A 17495-nucleotide genomic window follows, 5' to 3' on the forward strand; every position below is an offset into this window, starting at 1 on the left:
AATCTCATTTATAAATTACTATGGCAACCAAATATTGAAATTTCAACACCATATCTATTCTACCCAGGGATACTGTACATTACACTGTGAATGCTAATAGAGTGTAACATTAAGAATCTGCATTAACATGCTTATTAAAAAGTAAATACGCAATACAACTGCCTTCTGGAATTGTATACACTCTAAAAAAAGGCTGGGTTAAAACAACCCAATTTGGGTTATTTTGGTAACCCAACATTGGGTCAAATATGGACAAACCCAGCGTTGGGTTATTTTAACCCAGCCAGTAGGGTTAAATCTTTGACCCAACATGCTGGGTTGTTTTATTTAAATCAACTTTTGCTTAAAAATTACATTGATGGTTTAAAACAAACCCGAAATGTTTAAAAATAATAATAACAAAATCACAGAGAAATACTCGAGGCATCAGTAAGAATCAATAGTTTTATTAAAGATCAAAATGCAAGACAAAAGGAATTCATAAAAACATGCAATATGTTATGCTCAATGAACAATAAAATGGCATATAAAACACTTTGATGAAATGTATGTTTATACATATTTAAAGAAAATTAATTTCAATAAATTACATTAGTTTAGATTTTAACATATACATTTAACAAGGTTATTAAAGTGGCACAAGTAAATATAAATAGTTAGACAACTTAACACTTCAAAACACTATAAAAAGTATTTTACTAAACCCTTGTTAATAGAACCGCATTTATATGTTAAAATATAAGTCTATGCACAAGTTTTCTATAAAAAAAGAAATAAACAAGCGTTATGGATGTGAAAAAGGGACACCGTAACTTTCCTCTTCATATAAACTCACAAAACATTTTAAATAGTGTTAGTTCTTTCGGTTTCAGCACTGCTTAACCTAAAATATCCACTGAGCAGTCTTACTGAAGAGGATTCTTTTCCTGGGAGTTGTAGACAACAGTGTGGTGTGCACTTTTGGAAGTGGATGTCCAGCAGGAGGGTTTCTTTATCAATTTGTTCATCTATACAGAGACAAGAAAAGAGACAAGAGAAGAGACAAGAGAAGAATGTAAGGAAACTGGCCTACCCAGAGCACAATGGATTATAATAAACATATAAAGAAGTACATTAACATTTTACCTAAATAATGTTTACCTTTAAGCCTGTTATGAAAACATCCAAGTTCCAGTTGACATTCTCTTGAATAGAATGATCCATTAATATTAGCTGTTATTCTGCAACCTGTCAGTGGGGGAAAGAAGAAGAGTGGGATATAGTACAGAAAGTGAAATACAGTCTTAAAAAAATATATTATAAACGTTAAAACAACCCTTCACTAATTCGACACACTCGGGAATAAGTATAAGTCTAAAAAGAGCAACAATTGTTCGTCTCATATACCCAAAATTAATTATATCGCATTGTTAACCACTAACTTTATAAGAGCCAGCGGCTATTCCCGAAGCAATGGCCGAGATAGAGCTGCTCTCCACGGAGACACGACCGCTGACAGCCTGAAGCTCACACCTCCGACAGCGTCTTAACAAAATCTCAAAGAGGCGTTATGTTTATATATAAATCACGTATTTGAGTTCTTAACAACAACATTCTCGTCTAAAAGACTATTAAAACTAAGTTCCGTCACTGAACATTAGTGGTATTTATAAAAAAAAATGAGCTGGATGTTTGCTTTTGACACGACGCTCTCGTGTCGACCTTAAACTAATATCAAGATGCGTAAGTTACTGAACTAAATTCCTCACACAAGTCACACATTTCAGAGGAAATGTTCACCAAAAAGGAAGTTTAAATGATTAAAAAGCTGTAAATTAGAACAACGTGGGCATAACGTTACAGACTAGCTATCCAAAGCTAACGAAGCTAGATTGTAACGTTACTTTCAAACCTAATGCGAACAGCCGAATTTTGCATACTCTTGCATTTTTTTTACAGTAATAGTTTTATACATTAAAAACTCGTAAACATACCTTTTATTCTCCGAATAACAGCTTTCCGAGATGAAGTGGATCAAAATGCCCGCGAAGGTAAAGTTTGTCTGATGCGTAGAGGAGTGGGAGGGGTTTACTCTCTCAACTGTCACTCAATTGGACCAGACTGGTAACCCAGCGTTTGGGTTACTCAAAAAATGACCCAACACTAAGAAAATAACCCAACAAAATGACCCAACAGGCTCAACCCAGCTGTTGGGTTAAACAAATAACCCAGCATTTTTTAGAGTGTACGATGTTACAAATGCGTATTGTTTGCTATCTACCACTTAGGGGCAGAATGTTATTGCATAAATCAAAAACCGTTATGCTCCTCATAAAGTCTATTAAATAAAGTCAATAAAAAGTATATTCAACTTCTCACAAAGTCTTAAAAAGAGTAGGGAAGACACTAAATAAGACACTATTTTTATAAAAAATAGAGGGAGTTGCAAGCATTAGGATTTGATCAATTTTATTACAAATCCTGTGAAACAGGTTACAGAAATTAGGTTCATTAATATCTGCGGTTTCGTTTTTAAATTGTTTATTAAATATAAAAGTGATCTTTGACATTTCACATATTTTGAATATATTACATTTCAACCATAAATAAATAATTCTCCCTGGTGCAAAATTGTTGCTTGTTTCAAACAACAGAGCAACTTTAAATTGTAACACGGATTTAAACGTTTAATAAATGTTTGATTCTACTGTGAAATGAGCTCAATAAATAACACTGAATCCTTCTGAATATATGTGAATGTAAAAGTAATTTGCAAACCAAATAGAGCCATTAAGAGATACTGTTGAGCAGACAGACACAGTATTATATGTGCTGCAGTGAGCCTAAAGCAAAATACAGTGCACAGTTCATCAAGCATGAGACCCATTAGATTTTTTTTTACAGTGTGGCGTAAATAACGAGATAGAGTTGAAAAAAAGATTTAAACAACAGTATTTTAGATGAGCCCAAAGTGTCTGGTGCGAATGTTTTTGTTATACACATGCCAAATAATTACTTGAGTTTATATATATTAAGGATATATATAAAATTGCTTCATGAAACATCATTTTAATTTACGGAATTGGTAAATAAGACATTTAGTAAACTAATGTTTCAAATCTTTTATGTGATAATTCAGATACTGACGTGGGCACCAGACATTTATGTCTGACATGACACAGTGAAAAGTTCCCTAAATATTTAAATTAACCTTTTTGCTATGACTTCTAACACCTGCTGTTTCAGACTGCAACATGAGGAGTAAAAGTAAAAGAGTTTTTGTCCAGACAAAAATCATAATTTCAAGCTACATAAATAGCAGGTCCCTGAAGAAGGCAAATGGTTTATGAAATAGATTCAAATTTGAAATAAATTAATACATATTAAAATAAATAAAGAGAAAGAAAAGGATGAATGATCAAGGAGCATAAATTCCTAAAGTCTGTTCACATAATCTGTAAGTGTCCTAAATGTAAACTGGGGATACATTTATAGATCAATCTATCAGATGTCATTCCCTGTAACTTTAAGTAATAAAATAATAAATAATGATTATTTACATGATATCACACCCCTGAGGAAAGATGTTGTACACCAAAAATTCAACAATAAATAAATAAATTTTTGATTCAAATTTACTCAACATAAATGTCAGCTAAATAATTGAAGCGTAATATAATTAAAAGTGAACATCGCTGGGTTCAGTCATCAAGATTTAAGTGGAATGAAATGCAGACAATTTGCAAACTCTGGCAAAGAAACTGTTATATCAATACAGAATAAATAAAATGTATTTACATCAATGCTTCTTGTAAAACTCTAAACCTCTATTGTTTTTGCCCTCAAGCGGCTCATTCACCCCCTGTGTCACTGTCAGTCTCCATTTCAGGAAGCGTTGAGCTGTACCACTCGGCATTCTCCTCTGGCTCTTCCTGTATACCAGAGAGGGAAATCCCTGCCCCTAGAGGTTTTGCATTCATGTCCATCGCCTCCTGCTGTTGACCTTGGTGCTTGCGCTTCATATGACGCCGCAGCGTATTGCGCTCGGCAAACCGCATGTGGCATATTAAGCACTGAAAGGGCTTCTCACCCGTGTGTACTCTCTGGTGCCTCATTAGCTCTCCGGACTCCCGAAAACGCCGAGGGCACAGCTGGCACACAAAGTTTCTCTGACCAGTATGGATGTGTTTGTGTCGCTCGAGATGGCTTGAACGTTTGAACGCCTTGCCGCAAAGTTGGCATACATGGGGTTTGTTTTGCGAGTGCGTGATGGAATGCCGTTCGAGGTCCGAGAGATAGTAGAAGACCCGTGGACAGTACTGACAGTAAAGAATGCGACGTGGACCTTGTGTGTCTTGGTTCGCCGAGTTATCCATGGTAAATAAGGGTGACGCAGGACGAGGCGGTGAAGTGTCATTGGAGATGTCGCCTAATGAGTCTGTTTGGTCTACTGAGGTAGACATGGTATGGTCATCAAAGTTTGTCTCCGTCTCATGGTTTTTATCTTCAGAATGTGAGGAGGAAGAAACGACCGATTGCGTTTCAATATTTTGAGCATGGCTTTCATTTTTCTTCTCAGCAGACACTGCTAATCTGAGTAGGGCCTCACGAAAAGAAGTGGGCATTGGCAAGTCAGCATAGGCATCGATGCAGGATTGCTTGCTTGGACTTGTAGAGATCACTGTGGAAGTGCTTGAGGAGGCAGTTGATGAGGTAGGGCTAAGAGGAAGATTAGAGGGGTTATTCAGTCCTGAGATGTCTGTACCTGTGACAGAGGAAACCGAGCTGGGGCTGAGAAGTGAGGGATGTGCGCATACTATAGATCCCAGGTCAAGCGGACAAGCAGCTAGAGGAAGTGCAACAGTGGAAGTGGAGGAAATTTGAGATAGCTGCCCTGTTGAGGGTGAGCTTTGAGTCGAAGACACCTGAGGAGATGACAAAACAAGGAACATTGAGGAGGTCTGTGGTCTCTGAACTGGTAAAGAAAGGGTGATTAGGCCTGGATTACTCTTGGAGGCTGGTGAGGAAAGTGACTGAAGCTGAGATGGAGAAAGGAGCAGAATGGGAGTGTTTGACCCTGTAGTATTAGCCACAATCTGAATGGGAATCGACGCCAAGTCGGACACGGCAGGTGAAACAGGGTACAAAGACTTTGACTCCATGTTTGGAACAACTTGTGAAGCTTCAACTGAAGAAACAGGGCCTAGAGACATATTTGGACACAGTGGATTTGCTTTGTCTGTAATGCCCTGGACATAATCTTCACCTTGCCTTGGATCTTCTTGTTCAGACAGCTCCACTGTATCTTGTGAATAATCAATCTGTGGAACTTTCTGTCCATCCGGGGTTAGAGTATAAGGAATCCCCTGATCATCTATAAGAAGCGTATCCATTGGATCTGGAGTCATTATGTTGGTAAATGTAGGCGTTGGCGAAACGGAAGGACAGGGGGAGGATTGATATCCATCCCAATGCTGTGAGAGATATTTATGAGCATCATTCGATGGAATCCAGCCATTTTCATCATTGTCCTCTTGTTCGACTTCAACGTGCTCGGGCTCATCTTCAATTTCATCAACTTCCATATGAAGTGAACCTTCATATTCAGGGTCCACAACCCATTCACACTGCCTCTCTTCATTTATTTCTCTATTTTTTGGTAGGCTTAAATCTAACACCTCATTTTGTTCTTCCAAGGAATATCCTTCACTTGTTATTGCCTGGGTCCCTTCGATATCAAACATCTTGGCTCCATGATATAAAAGTTGTGTTTTAGAATCTGTACTGTCGTCCTTACTATATTCTAAACATGTCTTATTCTCAGTCCAGGGCTCCTTGTTGGTGTGGTTGACTCTGGCAGCCGTTGGAAGTTTGTCATTGTGAAAACCTTCTTTTAAAATAGATTTTCGCTTAACCTTAATTTCTAATAAATCATTGGTTGAGATGTTAACAAGTTTTGTAGCTTTGGTTTTTACTTCACAAATATCAGTGCCAAGAGACTCAGACTCAGTCTTGGGTATCAACTGCAAGTTTACCGCTAGACTCCTTGTGTTCTCCTCAAAAGAAATAATTTTATTTTTAACACTCTTATTTTCAAGAGGAGGTGACTGGTCTGATTCTGAACCAAGGATATGATTTTGTGAGCTCTTCTTGCTGTAATCCTTTACAACCACTGTCTGATCTTGTGATGGAACAAAAAACACATTAAGGTTGACTCTGTCTTCAGTCCGGACCGAGAGCCCCTCATCTGATACCAAACACTCTTGATCTTCAGACATTTGGTAATCTTTGGTTGCAGTAAAGTTAGTCCACATAAAATGTGGAATGGCCTCCCCTATTTTGTCCAATCCCAAATGTTTGCGCATAGCAACCTCTGTACATTATTATTCCGTACCCATGCAGTAAGTCAGTTTTATTGCCTGGAAGGGCCGAAGGATCTTGCTGAATCCATGTAAATGGTACAATTTTCAGTTCCATGCCAATCTGATCTAAATCTAGATTTTCTTCCATGGTTCTTGTACTTCCTTGAGCCAGGAGCCCCCACTCCTCCAAGGCATCTAAAAAAAAAAAAAAAACATGAATGCGCTGTAAAACAACAATGGTAAATACATAGCTGTTTGTTTCCCATTATTATGGGTTTGGTGGTTTTTTTTATAGGTTTCTTGTTGTTTTGTAAAAGCATATATAATATAATTTAACTATATAATCAATTTGTATACAGCCGCGCAAAAAAATATTCTAAGTTTTCCTGAATTAACTATGTACAGGTATGTGTTTAGTTAAAAAGATAATTTTTGTTTCATTCTGTAAAATATGGTGAATATTTCTTTGAATTTCAAAAAACATTGTTTTGATTTGCATTTATTTGAAAAACAGGTCAAAACAACAGAAACGATGCTCTGTATTTTTTCAGACCTCAAATATCTTTAAAAACAAGTTCATTTTCACCTATAAGCAATACAAAAGTAATGTATTTGTACATAGGAAAAGTTCAAAAATTTATACTTTATACAATAACCTGTGTCTTGCCATGCTGTCAGTCTTTCACGTTGCTGTTGGGTGACTTTATGTCACTCCTGAGGTTTGATGTTTCTGGAATTCAACAGAAAATGGACTGGAATAGCCAAAAAACATCTAAAAATTATCATTAAATAAAAATTTGGAGTGGTCTCGTAGTTTTTTTTCCTCACAGCTGTATTAAAAGCCTGGGGGATTACGAACAGATGGATGATGAGAACATTTTGGTGTTACTGGAAAAATTATTTCATGATCTGTCATTCATTTTACAGAAGTAAGCATCTATGACTTTATAAATGTATCATAACAGACAATTGGAGTTAAACAGAGCAGACTGAGGAGGCGATATAATGCATCTTGAAACAATATCTGTAAACACATATTTTAGGGATATTATTATTATCCCTTAAATAAAGTTATTATGTACTGCACGTTTATTATAATAAATCAATAATAATATAAACACTAGAAACAAAAGTTTAATTTTCCATTGTTTTATATACTCATGCCTAAAAACTTTTAAATATAGATCAAATGATAATCTTGGGGGTGGGAGAAAAAACATGCCAAAAAACTGGTCAAGGTGTCTTATGCTACATACATACTTTACTTTGTTATTAAAACGATTTTATTGTATAAACACAAAACAGCATATGTATGAGAAGTTAATAAATATAGAAATACTATGACATAAGCAAAGAAGTATTACTCCCATCAATTCCTTCGAAAAAGAAAGTTTAACCGCATACCAACGCGTCTTAAATCGGTTAGTGTGGATTTTATTTTTCTATTCTGACAAATAAACTTTTTTTACTGTTATATTTTCTAAAATGCTGAAGCGCGCGCGACTGGCGCACTGTCATGCTGTCATGGTTGCAGGTCCAGTCCTCCTTCCCCTTCTTTTCATCACAAATAAAGCATGTTCATATGTCAGCGAGCACGGCTCAGGGTTCGACAATGTCCATACACATCCATGCAGCACTGAGGTAAAGTAAAGATCAAAACGGGGACATTCGACGCCATTACGCGTCGTAGGTCCGTTTACAGAATGAAAAAATATGGGTATAACGAAACACCGCTTTGATGCTTGTGGAGTCCAGACAGCTATTCGAACCCGCGGCATTATATGACTCAAGTCTTTATCCGAGTGATATCACCATCAATAACGTAAACATTTGAATTTAATTTAAATTATTCGCATATTTTGGTCAAAAGCACTGACTGCGCTCGAACCTGCGACCAGCCATTTTATGCGTACCGAGGGTTCGAACCGGTGACAGCGCTCAGACACTGCTGCCTTGGAAACCTCACTGCAAACTTTGTAAGACAACCAACGCACTCTCACTGCTACTTACAATAATACACATTTCTTTTCAAACGCGTACAGATATTTGCACGCATTTCTTCGTAATGACTGAAATATAGAATATGAAACTGTTCTCACCCCACGAGTCAGCTCGCGCAGTCACTGACTGGTCCGACCCTGAGATACTTCCGGAAGACCAAATATGAATGAATGGCTGGGCGGAGAGGTTGAGCCCGGGGTAAAGGGAGGGGGAATGTAGTGGTGTTGCAGTTTTCTGCGTCCGACTCAGACATGGACAGGATTTACATTTTGGGATGCAACAGTGTGTCGACTGGCAACATGACAGGAAGCTTGATCTATGACCAATAAGGCGACATCACTAAAACAAAAGGATGGTTTTCGTTAGTGTATAACATTAATGTGAATGATTTATTTTCATTGTGAATTTTTTGGCACATGCAAATCTTAATTCTCGTAAAATGTTTTATTTTATTATTAAAAGTATTATTATTACTATTATTATTATTGTTGTTATTATTATAACTTTCATATATTTTTCAGATATAAACCCTGGAACATGACACTACACATATACAATGAGCAAAAAAATTAAAGAAACACCGAAATCACATTATATTAGATCTCAACGAAAATTCTGGTTAAAACTTTTGACTTATACTTTGTATGATGTTGTGAGAGCCAAATAATGTGACAATGGTCAATGAAAGCCAAAATCATAAGGCGGGAATTACAATAAAACTATAATAATATATTACTGGCTCATTCAACTTCTTTGAATTTCACCACGGTAACTCATAATTTTAGTCAGTAATGTGCATGGCCCCACATGCCCGTATGAATCTCCAGCAATATCTCCTGATGAGATGGCACATGGTGTCGTGGGATCTCCTCCCAGACCTGGATCAGACCATAAGTTAGCTCCTGGACAGTCTATGCTGCTACTTGATGGCTTCGGATACATAAGATCCCAAAGGTTCTGAACTGCATTCAGGTCTGGGGAGTGTTAGGGCCACCCAATGGCATCAGTGCCTTCATCCTCCAGAAACTCCCTGCACTGCACCGGAACAAGATCTGATAATAGTTTTGAGGATTTCATACCGATACTTCATAGCAGGTGGAGGTCTGTGAGACAGGATAGCCCTCCGCAGACCACCCTTGCTGTTGCCTCTCCAGTGTACCTGTTTTCTCTTTTATTTGCACCAAAATGAGTACAAAATGGTTCAAAATCACTAATGCTTCCTTACCGGCTTGATTTACTTAACGTTAACTTACTTGGTGCTAGGTTGTGATGATTAAGTGTGCCCTTAATTTTTTTGAGCAGTATATACATCAAAGATCACAAGAACATTAAGGAAAATTGAATAGATTAATAAATAAATCAATACCTTTAAAACAACAAACATGTTCTTGTTTCTTTATTGTAAAATCTTAATAATGAGGTGAAAACATTTCCTTTAAAATTGATTCATTATGCTTAATGGAAAGTACAGAATAATTATTAATAAAATAATTAAGCTTATTCTTTTCTGTTATAATACCCCCAGTTCTACTTTATTCTGTATATATTATGATTAAGCAGTCCAGTCAAAATGTTCAAAGCTCAAAGGCAGTGTTACTAATAAAACAATGAGTATCATATTAAAATAATATTTGATATAATATTTGTTGACTGCGTTTTGAAATAGTCACAGTTAAAAGCTTTCAGAGTTTGTTTTGACCAGCTCAGATAAATTACACATCAGAAAAAAATAACAACAAAATAAAATGCAAAATAAACCATGCAAAAAAAAGAGACCACCCCACACTTTGTTAAAGGTGGCTTTGTCAATGCAACATAACATAGGAAAGCCACATTAAAAAGGCACAACTGTAAGATCCCACTAGTTGGGATCCAGTCATAGAGTTTATGCATTAATTCTTATTCTTTTTTTAATTAAATTCAGATCATCTGGTGAAATCTGTTGATTTGATGAGTTCACTGAAGGTCAGCAGGGTCACACGCATCAATCTCAGAGACCAGTCGATGAGGAAAGAGCTTGAATTGTAGCCACGTCGGGTCTAAAGAGAAGATAGACGGACAAAAGAGGGAGATGAAGTGCTGTTTCATAAATTGGGTTGCATGTTTTTATATGTGGATTTTTGTACCAAGATAGCAACTAGGTTCCATTAGCTGTCCATCCACACAGACTTCTGTTGCAGTGAAGCTGCACTGCTTTTCAGGATGTTGACAGAAAAACGTCACATTCTCTCCATGAGCAACCACACCATCCGTCAAATCATATGGCCAACGCTTTTCTCCGCCCACAATAACCCGGCTTCGTTGTGCTGGGACCGGACAACGGGCTGATCAGAAGAGAAAAGGAACAACAAGGGATTAAATAATGAACAGAATTATAAAACAAATTTGTCATCATGACAAAATAAAAAGATTAGGTAGGAGACCATTTTATTTTCAATACAGTTCATCGGGGCTTATGATGTTGTGTTGTTTATTTGGCTGTCTTAAGTCTGCATTACTGTTACCCCAGCTGAAAATACCAGCTTTCCTTACCCCGACAAGCAGGCACTGCACTCCACGTGCCATTAGGTAGACAAGTTACTTTATTTGGTCCATCCAAAAAGAAGGTCTTCTTACACAGGTAATAGATTGTGTTGCCCACCTCATATTCAACTCTCTGGACGGCCACCAGGTGTCCACGGTCAACCTCCTTAGGAGGAGGACAAAACACACCTGAGAAAATACATGTGCACACACTTACAGTCGGCCTTGCAATAACACATAGTAAAACTGTTTTTTAAGACATTTATTATTTTCTGAAGAATTAATGCATCATTTTTGATCATTTCGAGCATTTACTGTAGATTAAAAGGAGTTTAGGATCATAAAAAACATAAATCTAAATCATACTTTGTGTGTCCGGGTGTTTGATTGGTTAGATACAGAGACTTCCATATTTTCCAGCATTACATTTGAATGTTGTTTAGTGCAGTTGATCTCAACGTTTTTCTTCAAAGTTCCCCCATTTTCCACAGTAATATTTATAGGTCCCCACAGCAATTTCTATCCAAAAACATATTGTAGAGCTGCACAGAAGACCATACTCTATTTTCAAAACAAAATGTAAAATCATCACAAACATGTTGCTTTTGCCTATTTTAGTGCTTACTTTGACTTATTTTAAATAATTTGAAGTCATTTTGAGGTCTACTGGGAAGTTTGTTGAAGCCCTCTAGTTGACAAACATGGTTTTAAAACCTTTTGTTGTCCGAATAAGGGCTTCACAATTTTTTTTGATCCAACAGAGGGCAGTATTGCACTAATGGATTTTAGTCAATTCCACTTAAGAATCAACTCTGTTACTACACACACATATACTGTGCAGACACATTACACATAGTGTCTCATCCACCTACTCAAAACACCCACACAGTCTTTATTGCTCTTCTCTCGCTGCCTCGGTACCTCTCATCTCTATCATTGCCTTGCAACTTGCAAAAGCATACAAAGATTGCTTTAACATTTTTAAATTCCACACAACACATGGCACAGTAACATGTGTAAAATCTTTTGTTAGCCCTTCTGATGTGAAGGATGAAATACATTAATTAAAGCGCTCAAGTCTGCAGGCAAGTGGACCTCGAGAGTCAGCCTTGAGATCCCATGGTGTATAAACACATTCAGTCACTTACGGCGACAGACGGGGTGAGGGTACTGCCACGTCTGGTTCTCACGACAGATATTCTGGCTATGTCCAACCAGCACATATCTGTACAGAAAAGAGGACATGTACTGTATTATGTGCATAAAATCAGGCACATTTTTATTTTAAATTTTAGCCACTTCTCACCCAGATTCACACTGGTACTTGATGCTGGATCCAACAGCGGCATTGCCCTGTACAGACAGCAAATCATTGTCAGGCAACGAACAGGACGCCACAAGCACCCGATCCGGCACTTCTGCACGACCTCCATTCTGGGAGGCTGGTGGAAAGTCAGAATAGTTCTGAGTACGTGTAATGCAGATTGTAATGTATATTATGTTCAGTGATTACAATATACTTAAACTTCAATGGGGGGGTCATATGTCCTTGTCAAGCTTTAAATATGCATGTTTAAGTAAAACATGAATGGATGATGGAAGGACAGAGATATTAAAACCAGTATGCCGTTGATGTTCTATATCCCTGATTTTATGTGGTTGTGGCAGGAATGCTTCACCCACTGCATGTGTTTGATTATTATGGAACAGGTTCACAGGTCATGTGACTGAGCAAGTAAACAGATGATAGATGGATGTGTGCGCTGCATCTTTGACTGTTTTATCTGAAAAAAAAAATCTGGAACATGCTATTCTCACATTCCCTTTTGAGCAGTTGAGTCACACAGTTATTTATCAAATCTATGCCCCTTTTTATAAGGATGACTGATAAATGGGGGGGAGGAAATCACACAGTGAATGTGAACCAACAGGCTAAACTTCCATTGCACATCAAGCTCAGCTTGAGTGCAGCTGAACTTTGTGTGTGAATCTGATGCATCTACATGCCTGTCTCTGGCTGTTAAATGTGCTATGAGTGCCGGAGAGAATCGCAACAGGACGGTTCCCTCAGACCCCAAACGCCCACATCTCAGCTCTTTGACAGCTTATTCCTAGAAATACCTCTCATGTTACTTCAGGAAATGTGTGTGTTAATGTGTGGGAATGCTGCAGGCTGGAGCTCTGCCGATTTACGCCTCCTCTCCTCAGAACCGGGGTCTTTATAATAACCCTGTAGCGGGCATCTCATTGGTGTATGCATGCTGTGACCCAGGTTCACTGGCTCTAAGCTTTTTGTTGCATAAACTATTCATGCTTCCTAATACATATTACGCAGACACATATCACGCATATTTTTCAGTTTTTCGCAGTCCTAGTTGACTCAATAATGTGCAGATACAATTGCTGCTGTGAAGGCATTACCCTTGTATTGCATAATACTGACATAACTTTAGAGGCAAGACAAGGGCATTCGGACCTGACAGGAGGACTGATGCCTTCATCTCAAGTTTTGCATGAAGTATACTGCATGGAATATAAGCATGCGAATAAAGCTTGATATCATAAGAGAAACTGTGTTTCATGGGATTTTGGAAAAGATTTGTGATTCTTTTGCCATTGGATGAACAAATACGTGAATAATCTATATGAAAACCTTTTTAACCTTAATGATATGCATACAATTTGCTTATTTGCCCATGTGGTATAAACAAGTCATTCCACCTCTATAATATTTGCTTTGTATTAAACTTCATGAGCTAATAAACAGATTTTTTTGTGGACTATTATATGATGATCTTTTAAACGTTTAAAAGAACTAACATATAAATAAGACACAAAATGTTACAGTTTAAATGTTTAATTCTTCCTACTTGTACAAACAGGCTCATCTCCACTCCACTGCCGGTCACCTTGGCAACGGCGTATGATCACGTCCAGCCCATTCGGCATGGTGTACCCAGACTTACAACGGACCTCGAGCAGAGCGGAGAAAGAGGGTGAGGGGGAAAGAAGAGCTACATCACAATGTTTGCCAGGTGGGAGAGGCCACGGACACGAACGACCTGTTTACAAAGAAAAGTCAAATTCAAGGAAAAGTTTTCTTACAATAACCCTTGGGTAAAAATAGTCTAACTTTACTTGTGCTGTTACACTGTAAAAAAATCTGCCCTCAACCTTAAATTGGCTCAGATAAATAACAATTCAAAGGGATGATTCACCCAACATGTTTTATTCTGTCATAATTTACTCACCCTCTTGTTATTTCAAAACTTTTTGACTTTCCTTTTTTTGTGTAGAACACAGAAGAAGATATTTTGAAGAATGTTGGTAACCGAACAACAGCGCTACCTATTCACTTCTATTGTAAGGACACTAAAACAATGCAAGTTAATGGGTACCGCCGTTGTTCGGTTACCATCATTCCTCAAATGATCTTCTTTCGTATTCTGCAAAAGATAGTCATGTGTAAACTGTCCCTTTAAGTAACAGTCTGATGCCACAAGTGATTATTCATCATTGTGCCAGTTGAAAAATGTAGATGTAGCCAGTCACTTTCATTTTCTTCATTTACATTATCAGATGCATTATGGGGTTTCTAGCTCTGACCTGGGGCAACACAGCTGAGTCCACACTGCCCGTCACAGAGACACTGGCGCTTGCTGCCACACTCTTCGTCTAGTAGGCACTTTTTGGGGCATGCTCGTCGTCTTTCATTACCCAGGATTCTCTCTGGGCATTGTTCCATTGCCTCCACTACCAGATACAGTATGTAAACATAAAGACAAAAATTAAAGATGCATGATACATATTTGTATATACACCTGCCCACACTCCAATGAAACACTCAACACACTTCACATACAGGTGGGCTGAAACACACTCTTTCAGGCAAGCACAAACTGTACAGATGTCTATTGAACTGTTGAATCCTTGCCATGAAATAGCAGGCGGTTGAGTGTTTGGCTGTCTGCCCCAGACACTATTCTCTGAGCTGAACCAGGTGTACTGTACACACAATACATCTATATAAACCTGACAGTGATGGATGAACCTGGATGTTTAAAACCTCTTCATAAAATACAATATAACATCATAATAAAAACATTTAGGAGTGAAAAAGTTTACAGTAATCACAAAGCAGATCACCCACAGATATGGGAACTACCTATAACAGTTTCTGTAAGATTCTCAATCTCATTTCATTTTTTATTATGAAATTATTTTGGACCTAAAACGGAATAACATGTGTGTGCCATATTTCAAGTAGAAGAAACAAGTATTCTAGGGAACAGCTTGTCAGGGCATGACATGTAAAAAGGGCGGAGATGGTGGTAGAAACATGTTCCTCCACATTCATCATACTAAATCATCAAAACCACACACTTTTGACACTCGTTTTTTTTCTGCACTATAACACACATTTTAGGACAGAAATCTTAGAGGAATGTGAAGAAGCCCAGGATGTACATGATCACTTATTCATTCCTGGTCAATATTTTTTATGGATTGTATAGTCATGAAAACCTCATCAAAACAATAATAAGATGACGAGAACTAATGTGACAAAAAAACTTTTTATATTTTTGTCTTTAAAGACTTTAAAGTTTGCCTTAAATTTGCAAAATTGTCACTTTGTCTTCCAGTTTCTTCAGGTCTCACCCTGAGATGATTTTGAAACAGTATTGAAGTAGTTCCCATCTTTTCTGGGCTCTTATTGGCTGATTTTTCCTCATTACTTAGTCCAAATGATCCACTTCAAATCTTTTTATTAAATAAGATTTTGTTTCTAATAAAAAACATTTTTGCAATCACGTTTTTGTCTACAAAAATAATTTTAAATATATAAGCAAATGCCTTGAGATCAAATGACTTATAAGATCACAAAATATATTTCAGTCAAGTGGTTCTAAACTTTTGAACGGTGTTTATTTACTGTACAATATTTGCAGAACATTTTCAACAAAATTGAACCAATTTACCAATCAGACAAAAAACAAACACGTGATCTTTCATTCATCTGATCAAATCAATTAAAAAGCTACCCATAATCCTTCACAACTCCCTGACACCCACATACAGCAGAAATAGGCACACGGCACTCACCTGATGCTATGGACGGGCAGCTGAGGGCCCACACACAAAGAAGATAGAAGAGCAGAGATGACTCCATCTCTACCAGCCACTCACTGCAGATGTTATGAAAGTGGTTGCAGGACAAGAAGGGGGAATATAAAGATGGGGGAGAGTCTAGAGGAGGGGGTACTGTGATGGTGAGGGAGGAGTGGAGCCACGGTACGCGCGAGAACACACACATCTGGATCATATTGAGTGTTTTGAATGGTGAGTAGAAAAAAAGACCTTTCACCCAATTCCATTGATGCCAAATGAGAGCAAACATTCACCCCCACATTAAATGACGGGCCACATGGATACACTCTTGTCCACATACACACGTGCCCTGCCAAGTCAAATACTTGAACTAAGCATCTGCTGGAGAGTAAGAACACACCCGACTCACGTTTACCCAATCTTCTCAGAGAAGATCACAGGTCCTCATTAAACATCTCAGCTCCTAATGCATAAAGGAAACTGCTTCTTGTGCAAGAGTAAACACACAACACTTATAATAAATAAACGTGATGGCACTCCATCACAGAACAAAGATATAAACCAACAAAAGCTCAACATGTTCAGGATAGATCCACTAATTTACATGTACATCTCACTCGCTTGATAAATGTCACACTGGTCACACACCTGTTGGTCTCATTTTCCCTCTCAGGGAAGAATGCAAACGTCCACATTTGTGTTTGTTGTCCGTAAAGCGTCAGTATCTCTTTAGGAAGGGTTAACTTTTGCCTTTTAAATCTCAGAACACTAAGAATGAGGTCTTAAAGTAAAAAGTAAAGTCTTAATCTGTTGTCTTTTGAGGATGGTAAGGGTCAAAAAGCTACATTAACTTTGTATATAACGATGAAGTAAGGCCTTCAAGTTTTGTGACTCATTTTTAAGTACCATGATCCTGCCAGTCCTCTGGATGAAGATACACCTGTGCAATAAAGACATCCTTTAGGACATCTGTTGCATTCTGTTTGCCAATGTTCTTCTTTCCTTCTTTTTCTTTCTTTCTTTCTTTCCAAATTAATTGTAGTGAAGGCTTTTTGCATTTTAAATTTGTTTTGCACCTCTTGCCTTTTCTTCTGAAACCTTGGATGTCCAAATTCCCTGTTTTTCATGAACACTGTACTTTTTAGATCATTAAATACTGTGTTGTCAATGTTGACTAGCACTTTTTAATACTTTTTATCGATATTTGCAAAACCCAAAAAGGGTGACAAAAGGGTGACTTATACTAATGATTTATGGCAACAACAAAACAATCACAAAATATGGCGGTACGAGGTCTTCAAGGTCCACAATCTCTTCTGGACTGCAATAACTGACCTGTGTTTGAGCTGGGGGACTGAGAAATGTTCTACTAACCACATTAATGTTCAGAGACATCTATATGTGGTGCTTTTTTTCATGCCAAGTAAAATTCAAGAACAAGCATCTTCCAGGCTGGCACTATCAAGCACATGTTTACTAATAAATACATTTAAAATAAAGTGCGTAGTATGCATGACAGAA

The 17495-nt window shown here is 37.6% G+C and overlaps 2 protein-coding genes and 1 long non-coding RNA gene across 7 annotated transcripts; all 3 read right to left on the bottom strand.

Moving 5' to 3' along the window:
- Positions 1-534: 534 nt before the first annotated feature.
- Positions 535-2219, bottom strand: LOC130433530 (uncharacterized). Of its 3 annotated transcripts, XR_008908590.1 has the most exons (4): positions 1974-2219; positions 1422-1524; positions 1141-1227; positions 535-1007 (listed from the first exon to the last, which is right to left on the bottom strand). It is a non-coding gene; the product is annotated as an uncharacterized LOC130433530 (long non-coding RNA). The 3 variants fall into 3 exon arrangements; XR_008908588.1 differs by lacking the exon at positions 1422-1524; XR_008908589.1 differs by lacking the exon at positions 1974-2219 and having other exon boundaries at positions 1422-1964.
- Positions 2220-3598: 1379 nt separating this feature from the next.
- Positions 3599-8572, bottom strand: LOC130433466 (zinc finger protein 236). 2 transcript variants are annotated; one of them, XM_056763353.1, is made up of 2 exons: positions 8441-8572; positions 3599-6536 (listed from the first exon to the last, which is right to left on the bottom strand). In XM_056763353.1, exon 2 carries the CDS (start codon positions 6342-6344, stop codon positions 3831-3833), a length of 2514 nt encoding a protein of 837 aa, XP_056619331.1. In that variant the 5' UTR covers positions 6345-6536; positions 8441-8572; the 3' UTR covers positions 3599-3830. The 2 variants fall into 2 exon arrangements, with proteins under 2 accessions (XP_056619331.1, XP_056619332.1); XM_056763354.1 differs by lacking the exon at positions 8441-8572 and adding an exon at positions 6998-7581.
- Positions 8573-9778: 1206 nt separating this feature from the next.
- ntd5 (ntl-dependent gene 5) lies at positions 9779-16294 on the bottom strand. Of its 2 annotated transcripts, none has more exons than XM_056763405.1 (8): positions 15969-16294; positions 14472-14618; positions 13775-13927; positions 12172-12307; positions 12014-12090; positions 10875-11054; positions 10469-10666; positions 9779-10381 (listed from the first exon to the last, which is right to left on the bottom strand). In XM_056763405.1, the coding sequence occupies exons 1-8, from the start codon at positions 16261-16263 to the stop codon at positions 10299-10301; spliced, it is 1269 nt and encodes a 422-aa protein (XP_056619383.1). In that variant the 5' UTR covers positions 16264-16294; the 3' UTR covers positions 9779-10298. The 2 variants fall into 2 exon arrangements, with proteins under 2 accessions (XP_056619383.1, XP_056619382.1); XM_056763404.1 differs by having other exon boundaries at positions 9781-10381; positions 13736-13927.
- Between the last annotated feature and the right edge of the window lie 1201 nt (positions 16295-17495).

Source organism: Triplophysa dalaica, chromosome 12, assembly GCF_015846415.1.
Source record: "Triplophysa dalaica isolate WHDGS20190420 chromosome 12, ASM1584641v1, whole genome shotgun sequence".
In the NCBI taxonomy this organism is placed as follows: domain Eukaryota; kingdom Metazoa; phylum Chordata; class Actinopteri; order Cypriniformes; family Nemacheilidae; genus Triplophysa; species Triplophysa dalaica.

Bases quoted from the DNA above. Each gene is read 5' to 3' on its own strand.
- LOC130433466 (XM_056763353.1), bottom strand. From the start codon at position 6,344: ATGCGCAAACATTTGGGATTGGACAAAATAGGGGAGGCCATTCCACAT.
- ntd5 (XM_056763404.1), bottom strand. From the start codon at position 16,263: ATGTTTGCTCTCATTTGGCATCAATGGAATTGGGTGAAAGGTCTTTTT. The intron at 11,055-12,013 runs GTAAGTGACTGA...GTATTTTCTCAG, and splicing joins CCCTCACCCCGTCTGTCGCC to GTGTGTTTTGTCCTCCTCCT. The intron at 10,667-10,874 runs GTAAGGAAAGCT...TCTTCTGATCAG, and splicing joins TGCAGTGCCTGCTTGTCGGG to CCCGTTGTCCGGTCCCAGCA.